Source organism: Erpetoichthys calabaricus, chromosome 18 (assembly GCF_900747795.2).
Source record: "Erpetoichthys calabaricus chromosome 18, fErpCal1.3, whole genome shotgun sequence".
Lineage (NCBI taxonomy): Eukaryota > Metazoa > Chordata > Cladistia > Polypteriformes > Polypteridae > Erpetoichthys > Erpetoichthys calabaricus.
Genome location: NC_041411.2, coordinates 65,934,551 through 65,950,741, shown reverse-complemented (window position 1 = coordinate 65,950,741; position 16,191 = coordinate 65,934,551). Strand labels below are relative to the sequence as shown.

Below are 16,191 nucleotides of genomic sequence, written 5' to 3'. Positions count from 1 at the left end.
GGGTCTGCTGGAGCCAATCCCAGCCAACACAGGGCACAATGCAGGAACCAATCCCGAGCAGGGTGCCAACTCACCGCAGGACACACACAAACACACCCACACACTAGGGCAAATTTTAGAATCACCAAACCACCATGTCTTTGGACTGTGGAAGGAAACCCACACAGACACGGGGAGAACATGCAAACTCCACGCAGGGAGGACCCAGGAAGTAAACCCGGGTCTCCTAACTGCGAGGCAGCAGCGCTACCACTGCGCCACCGTGCCGCCCATTCTTGAATCTGCCTAAGCTAAATTAAGTTTGTAAAAGGCAGGAACCAATTCTGAATAGAACACTAGTCCATTGTTGGGCCCCCTCACACACACACACACACGCACACACACCTACATTGCAATCACTTTGACAATATAAGATACAAACTGGAGTGCAAAGAGGAGAAGCCATGTAGATATGGGGAGAATGTGCAACTTCGATACAAACAGGGACCAACCATGAAACTCAAAATCAGGAACACTGGATCCATGAGGTAGCAGCACTGCATCACTCTAAAAATAAGACTAATTAAAAAACATAGAAATTCTTTTCAATTTTATTTGTAAAGGTATTTACATTACAATAAAGACAAAATATATATTTATATATATATATATATATATATAGATTGAATTGTTATGTTATGTACAGTTGTTTACATTTTACACTAAAAATGAAACATAGCGGAATTACGATATGTTATCAAATCTGTGTTTTTTTATTTTGTCTTATACAGGCAAATATGTACAATTTGTTCTTATTTACATACATTCATAGGATGTGAGATATACCTGGTATTACAAGCTTTTAAACACAAAATTGCAAAACTGAATGGAATGAATACTTTGCTGTATGGCATAGCATACCCGCACTTTGTGAGTACTTACATGAATACTACATATGCTGCACATATATGCTGAAATACATATGTGTACATTTCACACTTAAAAGAAAATTGCTACGGTATGTTTCAGTTATGGGCTGCACAGACTAAATACAAATACTGATACTACAGTACGACTGAGCTTAAAGTCTTATCGGAGATTAAATATTCTACCCTACAACAACATCAAAGCGTGGTATTTTGCAGTATTACGACAGTTGTGGCTGGTAAAATTGAAAGATTAGCACCATTTTTGCCAGCCATTGGTGGCACAGTTGTAGCCTGATAACAAAAAGAAACATTATTTTTGTCTTAACAGTACTGTGTAAAGGCTGGAAGGTTTCCTGGTATCAAGTGACGTACTGAGGCAGATATGTTTAGAACAAGAATGAGTGCTCCACTGTGTCTTGAATATTGCATATTAGCTCAGACTGGTGTGCAAGGCGCTACATTATGCTCTGTCAAAGACATCTGCTGTTTGGGGTTCAAAGCATTCCTCATTTGCTTTACTTTAATTTGATTCATCCCTTTTAAAAGATGTATTACTGTATACCCAAATGTAATGAAATATATCCATATATATACATATACATATGTACAGGTATATATACCTTGAATGATATAGACTGTATTGAAGAGGTTGAGTGAAGGACACAAATGGATAGCGGAATATATGGATAATTTAATTTTGATACTGCTTTGCAGCAATGCTGACATATTGGCAAAAATACATAAATATTTTCCTAATATACTTTGTAAAATATACATAAATATGTAAAATATATATGTATGTGTGTGTGTGGGTGGGCAAAAATAGGTTGACGGTTGTAAGTACAGAAAACACAGAGTTTATTCTTGCGTTATCATTTATTAATTAATTATTTTATTATTTATTAGTTTTATTTTTCTTCTTATTATTATTATTGTTACAAGTAGAGAGCTAGAATGTATAAACAACGAAGGCTAACAATTTGAGTATTTATGAGATTGTACCTAAGTGCACTGTGCCATTGTAACATTCTTTTGACTTAATAAAGTTAATAAAGCTATTCAGCTAACAAAGCTATTGTAATAATCAAAACTTACATGTCTTTTTCCATAAGAACAAGTGTAAACCTACTTTTGCCCATCCTGTATACAGATATTCATATATATTAGTTTAAAGTGAGATCCAGAAAATTCACTATAAAAATATATCTTCATAATTAAATGAAAAATGCACTTTCTAATAAGATCACATATTTCAAACTAATATTTCAGGTACTTTAGGTTAGACATTCACAATAAATATGTTTCACATTTCACTGACTGATAGTTCAATATTTTATTGTAAAATATTTAAATATTTCATTCACATATGGGTATTTTTATGAAACCAATGGCTCCCTTGCTTTTTGACATTGAGCTTTCATCTTCTGATGTTCCTAACAGGGTACCAGGAGTCTTCTGTTTTAAGTTCTTTCAAGTTAAAGCTGGGAAAACAGTGTCTGGGTATTCAGTGTGTCTTCTGTTACCTTAGGCCAAGGATAAGATATACATCCTGTGCAGAGAGTATTCTGTATATCTACAGCATTTCAAACTATTCTAACTAGTATCAACCAACATGGAGACTGCAATAAACACTGGACAATCAAGTCTACACTCACTAAAGTTCCCATTAGTTTAAATTCTGAAAATGTTGCCACTTGCCGGACCTAATTGACAACTTTAGGTGTCTTGACCCAACTAATACTGTTAATCCAAAGACCTTTTGGACAAAATTAGTCAAATAAACCTCATGGACACCAGTAGATGGAAATGATGAATATCAATATATCTGATAGACATTATTAGTTAACCAGTGCCAGTGAACATTACATACACCATTGGTCAACCAGATCTGATTGATATCATTAATCAAATAGATATGCTGCTATACATTTCAGAGGCACCATTAGTCGAGCTGATATACAATCCAATAAACATAATGGTCCAATTCACTCACAAAGACCTGATGGACACCATTAATAAAACAGGTTCAATGAATATCACTTATCAAAGAGATCTGAGGGTCACAGTGAATCAACCTGATGTAATGGATAGATATCATAAGCCAAAATGACCCGATGGACCATTAGTAAGTCATATGTGATGGATTTCATAACTCAAAGAGACACAGACAATACCTGATGGCATCATCAGCCATCCAGGCCTGATGAACTATTGGTGCTACAGTCCAAAAGCCTTCATGGATGTCATTAGTCAAACTGACTTGATGAACACCAAAAGTAAAGCACATCTGATGGATATCAAAAATCAAACTGACCTGATGGACACCATTTTAAAAATATATCTAATGGATATAATTGTATCTCATGGATACAATTATTCCAATATACCTCATGGACACTTTAATGAAGCAGATCTGATGGACAATTACTCCAACAGACACCTGATTGGGAACATTCATCTGACTGATCTGAATGAAACCATTTCTTAAAGAGGCCTGTGGACACCTAACCGAAAAAGTACATGATTGGCACCATCGATCATCCAATCAGGACCTGTGATCTCACTTTGCATGTGATCTCACTTTGCATTTCTGCTGGATGCTCATTGATATAATGCCCTTTTACAAAAGATTGCGCTAAACAGAGGCAAGCACAGGAAAGAAACTTGCATGTCCTTGTTGAATAGAAAAAAACGTTTGAAAATTAAGCCGCGAAACTAGTTTGCAAGAAAATGAAGTAATGTGTGAATCCAGGGCTTTATGACAGACACATTCAATTTGTCACTCACTTGCAATTATCGGTATTACAAGAAAGACAGAAAAAAATACTTTATATATTTGAAATTGTAGACAAGAAGATAATGTCGACCATACTCCTTAAACTGTCATTTAAACATTCTCTCTGTATTCAGATATTTAGAATTCTAAATCTAAGATTTGTGTAGAAAGATGTAGTTATACATATAAAAACAATAACAATATAGAATTTAATTTTATTCATTCACATGGCTCCAGCTTATTCTTTTAAAATACAGTTTATTTTTTTAAAAATAGAATACTGTATTTTTCTGTTATATGGGGAGAACATGTTCAGGGCTCACATTTTAACGTACATGATGATACTAAACAATATATATATATATATATATATATATATATAATTTTAATTTCTTTTTTTTTTCTTTTTTTGCTCTTCAGGCAATAAATTATCACAGTACCACGAAGAAGTGCTTTCTCTCCTCCCAGCGATTCCTGCTGTTTCCGGTTTTCATTGGCTATTGTCCAAAGCTGAGACACGTGTTCGATAAATCAGTTTGTCGCACGCATTGTCCTGTTGCTTCTTGGAAAGCGATGTACCTTGATGTGCTTTGACAGGTGGTCACTCCGAGCAAATTTTTTCTCACACACTGGGCACTGGTATGGCTTGACTCCTGAATGTGAACGGCGGTGTCTGGAGAGTTCATCTGACCTTGAAAACCTGGAGCAAAAGAACAGGAGGGAGAAGATTACATTTAGATGGCAAAAACATCAAACAATCCGAATGGACACTGAAATGATCACAATCTCCAGGAAATGGTAAATTCAGCAGATTGGAAAAAGGAACACAGATGGAAATGAGGGAGGGAGGCCACCTGCCATCATCTGAAAGTGTGAGGATATAAAAATAAATGGCATCAATATGCAGAGTGCAGGAAACATCGAAGGTTGCCAAATAACACATTTGAAATGCACATGATGTTCACGCTGACACACTAGGATTGTTCAAATTTTCTGATGTTTTCTTAACTAATAACCAATATTTACTCAAATTTTAAACTTCAATGATTTGAAAAGGGCATAGCACAATGTAATTGAGATTACTGTATGGTGTACATTGATGTTGTATGCCTTGCTATATACACAGAATAAAGTGCAAAGCACCAGTGATCTTTATAAAAGGTTTAAACCATCGTTCTGATCAAAGATTCACTGCTGTAATTTTATAAATTCCCTAAATTCCACAGAAAAAAAAAAATAAGCATAGATGGCTAAAATCTCTTCAAAAGTGAACAACGATAAGGAGGAGAAGATGGTCTGCAATCTACAGGGAGCTCAGATGTTAACGGAAAAATAAAGGTGCCATTGGCCCACTGAAGAATTTAGAGGTTGACCTGATATTGTTAGGTTTTTATAACACTAAAAACTGCTGAGGAGAACAGGCCATTCAGCTCAACAAAGCCTGCCAGTCCCATCCACCTTATTTCTCCAAAATAACATCAAGTCAAGATTTGAAAGTGCCTAAAGTCCTATTCTCCATAACTCTGCTTGGTAATTTATTCCACATGTTTACGGTTCTCAGTATAAAGAAAAAAATTCTAACATTTGTGCAAAACTGTGTCCCCTGTGTTCTTGTTGAAGTCATTTTAAAAGTAATAGCCTCGATCCACTGTACTAATTCCTTCCATAATGTAAAAAACTTCAGTTGTGTTTTCTCTAAATCCTCATTTGCATAAACTGGAAATGTTCATTTCCTTCGATCTTTCTCCATATCTCATACCCTCCACTCATGGAATCAGCCTAGTTGCTTTTTCTTGGTCTTTTTCTAGTGATCTTATGTTGTTTTTTGAAACTTGGAGTCTAAAGCTGCATGCAGTTATCCAGGAGAGGCTTAAGCATAACCTCATAGGACTTCTACTCTACACATCAAGGTTTATAACCTTAACATTTCAATAGTCTTCTTAATGGCTTCTGTGCTGTGTTTGAATGCAGATAGTTAATTAGTAGATTGTTCTCATAAGGAGTACTTTCATGTTTCAAACCTCCCACTGGGTATTCAGATCTAACATTTCTACTTCCTATATGCAATACCTTACATTTACTTACAATAACCATAACAGTAGGGTCTCATCTCTTCCTGGAACAATATCAAAAATTGTCATTCCAAGACAGTCATTCACCTTTATTGTCAGCCTACAAACTACATGAAAAGGCATCCAAAATTCTCTGTTTAAAAATCCAGAATTGTACCCAGTTTGGTGGAAAAAAATCTGACATTTAAATTCCTACCGCATGGAGATTTTTTAAAAGTTGCAATTAACAGTTTTGAAATTGAATGCCTTCATGCATACAGTCCCTATCCCTATTTATAACCTAAGCAGACAAATGAGATTAAACGCACAGTAATTCAACATTAATCTCGAAGTTAAACATAAAATATGATGATAATCTAAATTCTATGGGCATTGTAACAGATATTTTCATTCTAGTGCATCTACTCAGACATGTCCGCTCTAAAAGTCATGTACAGAATATCTCAGAAGTCAATTGGAGTACTCAGAGAAAGCCTGTAGAGAGAGGGAAAGAGCAAGCAAACTCACCATGGAGAGCGACCAGGTCAGCATCAACGCAGAAGGATACACGAAGGAACTTAAAAACAAACGAAAAACTCTTCACTACACACTGCTACTTTGTGTCCCTGAGCGTGTGTGTGTTTCTTAACTGGTAAATTTATGACATTCTCAAACCCACTCTGCACTCACTGTTCTTGCCTGGGATTTGTCAACCATGCTAATTAATCCAAGTGAGAGTGATGAGGGAGAAAATCTCTTGCTGGCATATTTAAATTGCTTGAAATGCATTTCACTTTATATCTCAGTTATTCATTACTGTGGTAGTCCTTGACTGAAAAAACTGTAATCCTTGACTTTATCAACTTGTCAGAATAATGTATATTTCACTTTCTGTGTAAATATAATACAGATGATGCAATAATCACCCACTTATAAATATAACTGTTTCCAGTCAAACAAGATTAGGGACATTTGGTGTATCGATGGTCCAAACTGCCTTTCACTACATGGACTTGGTTTTATTTTAACTCCTTCAGGGCTGATGTTGACTTCTGTCGAAATTCAGGGGTAGAGGACGGTAATCGGCTGTAAACTGCGACAAAACTCATCCTTACATTTTAGTTTGACTGTCTTTGTTTGAAGGAAAGTTACATAGCTTTGTTGATTTGACCTCGATTCCCTGTGCGTGCATGTGTAGCGAAGAGCAAACAGCCTCTAATATGGCATCGACATCTGGCGAGACTAAAGCTAAGCAAAATACTCCATGGACATTTTACGTATTAATAATAAATAATAATTCATTACATTTATATAGCGCTTTTCTTAGTACTCAAAGCGCTATCCACACAGGGAGGAACCAGGAAGCGAACCCACAATCCTCCACAGTCTCCTTACTGCAAAGCAGCAGCATTACCACCGCGCCATTATCGTTGAATCAAACTCTGACTTTTGGACTCTGAGTTTGACGCCAAGAGATCTGGAGAGGGATATCAAAAACAAAAGTGAGGGATCAGCATCGGCTGATCGGTCCCCATCTGAACGTGGTGCGGAACACGTTTGTGTCGCTGATACGACTACAGAAGCGTTCGCCTGGGAGGACCAGCACTTATGATGACAAGAGGTACAAACCATACTGCATCACACTGCGACTGCCACCGTCGCCCACCTGCTGTGTGAAGACATAGAGGTAGCCAGGCCGCTGTGCATTCCTGCTGGTCACTGAGCCGCCCCTACGCAGCCACTGCTGCCAGAGATGCCGAACAGGCGACTACAGCAGCCACAGCACGTAGCAACAGATGTGTGAAACCAGTGCATTGTGTGCTAAGTTTTTTTTGAAAAAATATTCAGCCCTCAAAGGGTTAAAGTCTGCCCACATTATTAACAATGTGAATGCATATAAATAAAATATGTTTTCTGGACATGCTTTCTCTTTGTTCAGAATTGTTTCATGGTTGTGATTATTCTGATGGGGTACCAGGAAAGAAGATGCAACACAGAAAGAGGTTACAGCGGAAATGATGTAGGATTAGGAACTTAAAAATTCCCAGAATCATTAAAAAAAAAAAACCTTTATTACATAACTTTCAACATTTCCCTTTTAGTTACTGTCACGCATGGGCGTCGGAAGACTCCTCTAAGGGCCGGGAAAGGGTACACAATAACGCGCCGTGACGAGAGTGGGGACTACCGCTGACTTTGTCCTGTTCTTCTTCCCTCATAGCTCCGAGAAGCCGCCCGGTAAGGGCACTTAACCCAGCCCCTTCTGAAATAGAAGAAGCGCCAACTAAGAAAAAGGCATCTTTTGCTGGAACACCGGAACGAGACACACAGCGGAGCACATGACTCTCGAAAGTCCTTTACAAGGAGGAAATTCCTGATCGGGGATATCGCATTGGCACTATTTTTCATTGATTCTTTATTTTGTTTGTTTCATCTCTCGACGATAAAAAGGGACGACTTGCAACATATCGACTGTTTCCAGTCTGTTCTTCCACTGCCCGATCACATCACATTCAAAACACTCTTATTGAGATGCAATACATGAACATTGAAATGCTAAGGAATCTATAGGAAAAAAGGTACAAAGGAGTGGTGCATGTAAAACTGGACTTTGCTCCATGACAGCACACCTGCACACAATGCATTGTCAGTTAAGGAGTTTTTGACCAAAAACAATGTGGTTGCTGCTTTGCAGTTCACCACATTCACCAGATCACAAAATTAAAAACAGAGACAATGGGAAAGAGAATTTGCTAGTCTATGGACTAAACTAAGGGTAAAACACCAGGTCAGGGGTTGACAAAGTATGTCTTCTCTCCCTCCTCTGCAGAAACCCAGAAGGAAAGACCAGCAAAAGCTTAACCAACTTCCACTTCCCTGTCCAGATCACTCACCCCTGCTGACCTCACTTCTGCCAGTGCCCTGTTGGACCCTCCTCTTACTTTCCACTGCCTATAAAGTCAGTTACTTGACTTCTCCAGTCACTTCCATTCTTCCATTGACTAATGACAATATACGGGGTGGTTTCCCAAACCTTTTTCTTGTATCTTTCTTCTCTTTAACACCAAGAGAAAGCACAGGAGACTCTAAACACAGTAACAAAAGATGAGGTGTTAACAGGAATGGGAGAAGCACTTGGACAAGTGTATTGCATCTCAAGAAGAGATTGTGATACCTCTTAAAATAATACCCCACCCGGAAATTATATTTGTTTTAGAGGTTATTTACATCATGCAGTTTGTAGTGATGGTCGAGAAATATTTTTAATCTCATGGTTTCAAGCAGAATGGAGATAACAAAGTTTCTGATAGAATGGCTAACAGTGAACAACAGCACACAATACAATAATGTACATGAAAAAATCTATCGTCACTGGTTTTGCATAATCCACAAGTCAAGTCTTCCATTTGTATGCTTACCACACTCCAAACACATGTAACTGTAACTGTATATTTCCAGCCACTGACTGAAAATACTCTAGTGAATAAAAATGGAATGTATTAAGATCCATCTATTATCCAACCTGTTATATCCCAACCACAGGGTCATGGGGGTCTGCTGGAGCCAATCCCAGCCAACACAGGGTGCAAGGCAGGAAACAAACCCCAGGCAGGGCGCCAGCTCACCGCAGATGTTTTAAGATACAATGACTTGTAGACCTGCCTCGCATCGTTACATTTATAATCATAGCAGTGAGGCACAGCTGGAGTACCTTGGGATTATTTAGTGTCAGTCTGTGCAACTATATGGGGATGAATTGACCTTCTGCTTGTTGAAGCATCTTGGATATGCATAAGTCCTAACAATGTTTTCACTTGCTTTTCATCAACTTTAAATTTTTGTTTGTACATGTCTCTCAATGCATACTTTTTGTTGATGTCATGTGAAGCACAATTTTAAACAATCAATAAGATGGGCTGGACTGCTGACCAATGAATGAAGCAGGGTGGTGGGTCTTCAGTTCAAATTAACAAGCATGCCAGAGTGTGTGCAATTTTTATTCAAGAGGATGATTTTTTGGAGATATTATATTGAACAATATTTTAGTAAAAATACAGTATATGTGTTTGGGATGTTGTGGGCATACAACTGGAAGACTTGAGATATGGATTATGCAAAACTAGTAAAGTGAGATTTTTTCATGGAGTTGGTTACCATAAACCCCACTTGTTCTCTTTGTTCTATTTGAAAACATGACATTCAAATTTTTCTCAACCATCACTACAAACTACATGAGGTAAATTTGGATGGAATTTTCCTTTAACCGCCTCTTTCTTTACTTCAGTCCTTCCGCACAGTTCATACACTATGCTCCTGGAATCAGTCTAGTTGCTTTTCTGTGGACGTCCTCCTATGCTACATTTTGTTTAATAACAACAGAGACAAGAATTGTGCACCATATTCTAGATGAATCCTCACAAGTGCAGCAAATAGCTTAATAAAGATTTCCTTCGGTCATACTTGACACAACACATAATGCAACCTAACATTATATTGGCATCCTTAATTGCCCCTGTATGCTGACTGAAAGTGGCCATTGACAAGCCCAATAAGACTGCAAAATCCTTCTCATAAGGACTTGTGGCTGAAGGGCCATGGATCTGAGGCAACAGTCTTTTGTTTAAAATATAGTAAACGTAGCATTATAGTCCATCTTCAGAAATAAAGGCTGATTTATACTTCACGGCAGCTATGTGCTTAGGCTATACCATTGGAAGCAGTCTATATACTTCTGTGTCATGCCATATCGTGGGCACATGCCTGAACATTAGTTGGAGGTGTTTGTAGTATGCAAGAAAAGTGAATGATCCCTTCAGGATCACCACTCCTCTTGCTAAACATTTTTTTTTGGTGGGCGAACATATTTGTCTGTCACATTTTTCCACTTTTCCATAAATTTACCAACGAACGGATAATACATAGCTATCAAACTGGCTAATTAGAGTCATGGGGTCTATGTAGAGAGACGTGTAATTACACCTGTGTGGATAGAGCTTTGAGTACTGAGAAAAGCGCTATATAAATGTAATGAATTATTATTATTATTATTTTTGAGGAGGAGCACGTCAGTTTGCGCCATGGATACAAAGGCGCACCTACAGTGTAGGCTCAATGCAGAAGAAAAACGAAATTTCAAAAAGTGATCTACAAAATTGCACAGTGTGTCAGCAGATTATAATGATGATGCAAAAGCTGCCTGACAATAAAAGAGAACAAAAGGAATATGTTTCATCCAAAATAGATTCTTTGATAAAATGAAATCGAAGGGAACAAAGGGCAAACAGTGTGGTTGTGGTTGCCACTTCTGCCTCACAGCTTCAAGAATCTGGATTCAAATCCCAGCTTGCTCCCTGCCTACATGGACTTTATACACCATCACTATGTTTGCAAGTACATTTTCTGCTTATTCAGGTTTGCCTCACTTCTCAAACAAGTGCTTTTATGGAATATTGACACTTACAAATTGGCTTATTGTGGCCTGTGATGTCCTGGAATCCAGCCCAGGGATGCTTCTTTCCATTGTTGTGTCCAATCTAGAAGGACAGCCTTTAAATGAGTTTGGGAAATGGATGATGGTTGAAAACGAGAAGCTTTAATTATAGAAACCACTGAAACATTTAGGAATTAAAAAAAAAAGAAAAAGATGCAAGGTATGATGAGCTCTTATAATCTGATCGATTGGAAGTAGGTAGGCAAAAGCAGCCTTTGATGCCATGAGCAGCATTTTCAAAAGATCACTGCAGACGTTGAAAGCTGCCTCCGGTAGACATGTCAGATTAGTAGTCTGAAATGCACTGTCTTTAGTTCTCTGCAGTTCATTTTTCAACATTATGTTTTGTGTTTAGGTTTGCAATTCTTTTGTTACCATATCCTTAATTATTGTATAGTTGTGGGGGCCTCATAAGTGCAACTGCGATTGAAAAGAAAAACGTTTTTTGCTTTTTTTTTTTCATAATTAGCCGTCCCTGCACTGTCTCTCTTTCTCTACAATGTTTGTCATCTTCCACTAACGGAAAAACTGTGAAAACTAAACATAACTGAGCTGAGGTAAAGAAATACGCCTGTTTATTAATCACAAACATCTTTAGCCCAGTTCATGGTCAAGGGAGCACATATCTATACCTGCGGAACTGGGCACAAGGAAGAAACCAATCATGAAGAGGTGCGCCACACCATTACAAGACATACAGTATTTACTCATATAGAAGCAATTTAGCGGTAACCTAATGTATAAATATCTTTGAAATACCAAAGAAAATGAGGAGTACCTGACGAAAAACTCACACAGAGATGGGAACAACACTCAGACTTCACATAAACTCCAACTGGACCAGGGTTTGAACTCAAGGCCCTGTAAATTTGAGACAACAGTGAAAACCACTGTGCCACCCTAAAATAATAGGTCATCTTTTTAATGTACTACATATACACTGTACAAGATTATTTATGCTTCATAATGTATTCCTTTATTTCTATTATCATTTGTTCTGGGAAAGTGTTTACTATGCAAAATAAGTTTTGATTGAGCCTTTCCTTTAGAAAATTGCAAAGGTGCTTTTGGAAAATCACAGCGGGTTGGAAAATGACTGACATGACCAAAATAGAATTCAGAATCTGGGGCATTTAGGTTTGTTTCTGTAGAAGTGTTTGCTGTGAAGGCAATATACAAGAAAACCAGCCACAATTATTGTTGTTGTGCAGTATAATGACGCGGCTTTTATTCTGCATTATCACAGGGCACATTAGCGAGTACGCCAGAATACAACGTGGAGCGGGTCGCTTTTATCATTGTTTTCTGTGAATGATATTATTCAAAATCAGCTGTAATCAGTTCTATACTTTTAAAGCATTGCCTTGGGGTCTCCAAGCAGGTAATGCCGACTTCTATATTCAGAGCTCACTTATTGAGCTCTGGGTTGAAGCTGGCAGCAGTCCATCATGGTGCACACTATCTCATCAGGGACCAAATTTGACTTATCTGTTAAAATAACGGGATTTCTGTTTTGTACGGCACTTTTCACAAGAGTGCTTTGGAGAACATGCCAAAAACAAGTCAAAGACATCAGGAGGAGCAAAGCAACTCTCTTACAATTCCTCTAATATATCCTGTGGCGGACGACTGGGGCTCCTGCCCAGCCAGGACGCCTGGATGATGGAAGGACCGGGAGAGGGACACGAGAGGGCAGCCGCCCTGGTTTGCATCGGAGCCACGGGATCAGAGCTTAGAAGCTCAACCCTACTGGGGCCCGGAGCCTTCCTCCATACCAGGAAATGCTACCAGAACAGGAACCGGGTGCCCATGCAGCACTTCCACCACACCAGGAAGTGTTGCAGGAAGGGCATCACAGAGCACCTGGAGCACACCCAGGTGCATTATAAAAGGGGCCACCTCACTCCATTCGAGGAGCCGGAGTCGGGTGGCAGAGGACAGAGCTTGCGGTAGAGGAGTGAAGGAGGAGGAGGAGGAGGTGGCAGAAGAAGAAGAGAAAGTGAGAAAAGAAAAGGACAGGGAGCATTGTAGGGGATTTGGGCACTGTGTGTGTGTGTGTGCTGTAAAGAAGGAAAGCAAAATAAATGCGTGTGTTCCGTACATTGGGAGTCCTGTGTCAGTCTGGGATCCAGGCTGGAATTACCACAATCCAAAGTTCAAGTGGTCATGCAGTGCTGTTGATTTGAGTCCAGACTAACACCTCACTGCTTGTCAATTCCTAGAGAGGTGGCACAGGAGAAGCGCTGAACGCAGCAACCTGTGTGCACATGGTGGTAATTGTCAGATGTTTTCTAAGCCATCACTTTCAAATTGCAGCATTTTCATTTAATCACAGCTGTTGCATTTTTCTTTTATCTTTGCTTGAAAATCTATCCTTCACTTCTTAGAGGTCTATTACGTGGTTCAGAAACACTGTCTGACGTGTGACCGAAATGTCTGGCAGTAGTTTAAAGAGATTATTTTCAGCAATTTTTTTTTTTTCCGAAAAGTACAGACCTACTTTTTTGAATGTAACAGCTCTGCTCTACATGGAAGTAAACAGACTCTCTGATGAAGTCTAACAAACAGGGATCTGTGCCTGCAGTTTCCTAAATAAAATTCAATAAGAAAGTTTGTTCTTCCCTCAGCAGTAAATACGCTTCTTCCATGAGAAATTAACACTTGCCTCTTGTGAAAGAAGCATCATTCGAGCATGCCGATCTTGGGGTCATGGAAACCTTTCAGCTCCAAGCCTTTGTTCTTCTGTCTTTGGAGCCCAAATAATTCAGCTTCTCTCCCACTGACCTACTGTAAAAGGCTCAGTACTGGGGCATCATTGTTTTCAATTTTGTGTTAATCATTTAGTGTTTATACACACACATATACATATATATGTGTGTGTGAGTGTGTGTATGTATGTGTATTCAAATAGTGGATTCAAAATGTATTCCAATCCCTTAACGTTTTCACATTTTGTTATGTAGCAGCCTTTTGTTATAATCATTTCAATTCATATTTTCCCCCATCAATCAACACTCAATACCCCAGAATGACAAAGAGAAAACAGGATTTTAGGAATTTTTGCAATTCCATGTAAAATAAAAAACAGAAAGATCACATCAGCCCAAGTATTTAGTATTTATTCAGTTGTTTGTTGCCGCACCTTTGGCAGTGTGATTATGACCTGCCGTTTTCTTGCGATTTTCTCTTCAGCTCTCTGTGGTTGAATGAAGACTACCAGTGGAGATCTATTTCCAGGTCTTTCCAGAGATGTTGGATTGGGTTCAAGTCTTGACTCTATGATAAGCCACTCAAGAAAAATCCAAGAGTTGTCCCTAATCAATTCCTGTGTTGTCTTTGCTTTGTGCTTAAGAGTGATTGTCCTCTTGGAAGTTGAACCTTCAGTCCAATCTGTGGTCCAGAGCTCTCTGGAGTAGGTTTTCATTAAGGATATCTTTGTACTTTGCTCCATTCAGCTTTCCTCTCGACACCAACAAGTCTCACTGTCCCCGCCACTTGAAAAACAACATCATAGCATGAGGCTGTCAACCCCATGCTTCACCATTAAATTGATATTGCAAAGGTAGTGAGTGGCACCTGCTTTCCTCAAGGTGTAATGCTTAGAACTGATGGCAAACAGTTCACTCTCGAGTCAGTCAGACCAGAGAATCTCGTTTCTCACAATCTGAGAATCGTTTAGGTGCCCTTTTACACACTCCAAGTAGGCTTTCATATGTTCTTTATTGAGACTTGGTCATTGATCTGATACCCACTCTCAGCTATGTAACCTTCTACAGACAGGTGTGTACCTTTCCTAATCATTTAAATTGTCCACAGCTGACCTCCGGATAAGGTATAGAAACATCTCAACGATTATGAATTGAATCGGAGGCACATGAGCCAAATTTCAAGTGTCATACCAATACACTTGTGTCAGCGTGAAATTTCTATTTTTTATTTTTAATAAATTTGGAAAAATTTCTGAAATCCTCTTTTTGTATTGTCATTCTGGGGTACTGAGTGTTGTCTGATGAGAGAAAAAAGTCTTAGCACACGGCCGCAACATAACAAAATGTGTAAAAAGTGAAGGGGTCTGAAAGCACTGCACTCGTATATGTCAAATGTTAAAATACCGAACTAAAGTTATGTTGTCCATGTGTAAAGACATGTATATCTGTAATTAAAATGCAATGCCTCATAGAATTCCAGCATGTTAGTAAAATTTGATCTCTCTCTTCGGAGCCCATACTGACTGTTCAGTAAAACTCTTGTTCTTTCCATGTGTTGCTCAATCTTTCCCTTAACAATTCCTTCCATTAACTTACCTGTGATGTACGTTAAGCTTACTGGCCTATAGTTGTTTGAATCTTCCCGATCACCTTTTTCAAATAACGGGATAATATTTGACATTTTCCTTTAATCAGTGGCCATTCTAAACCATTAAACATTTTGGAGCAGTCTAATTAAAATGCACCAACAGCCTCTTTCACACATGCACACTATCTGAGGTATTTACTGGTAAAATTCCATTTCAAGGTGAAGCAAAGAGTAAATAAAAATCAAAATCGATATTTTATAAAATTGTATGCTGCAAATTTCCGTGTCAATATTTCGCCTAACTCTTTAGAATCCCTTTCCTTGGCTTCTGTGCAAACAAATCTATAAAATTACTAAAGTGGTACAAACATGTCATCCTTGGGAAAGTGCATGAGGCTAACATGAGTAACCCAAGGTAACAACTTGGGCGATGAAGAATGAAAGTGCAGAAATAGCTCAAAAGTTCTTACTATAGAATACGGAACTTGAAATTTGGTTATTTTATAAAAACTGGTGTCACACACGCGCGCATGGGAGGCAGCTAAAGGGCTTGAGTTAAGGCAGTTCTGAGGCATGCTGGGATGTGGCAGAGTACACTGACTCTTTTTTTCCCTTACCTGTAGACCATTCCCGGGAGATTTCACCGGGCTCTCTTGACATCATTTCCGG

General features: G+C 38.6%; 1 protein-coding gene across 1 annotated transcript in view; it reads right to left on the bottom strand.

The window, feature by feature from the left end:
* Window positions 1–584: 584 nt before the first annotated feature.
* klf15 (Kruppel-like factor 15) overlaps window positions 585–16,191 on the bottom strand; it is a 29,417-nt gene continuing 13,810 nt past the window's right edge. The window contains exon 2 of the mRNA XM_028824416.2: window positions 585–4,384. Within this exon, the coding sequence (XP_028680249.1) occupies window positions 4,216–4,384 (169 nt within the window). The 3' untranslated portion in view covers window positions 585–4,215. The remainder of the gene's footprint in view (window positions 4,385–16,191) is intronic.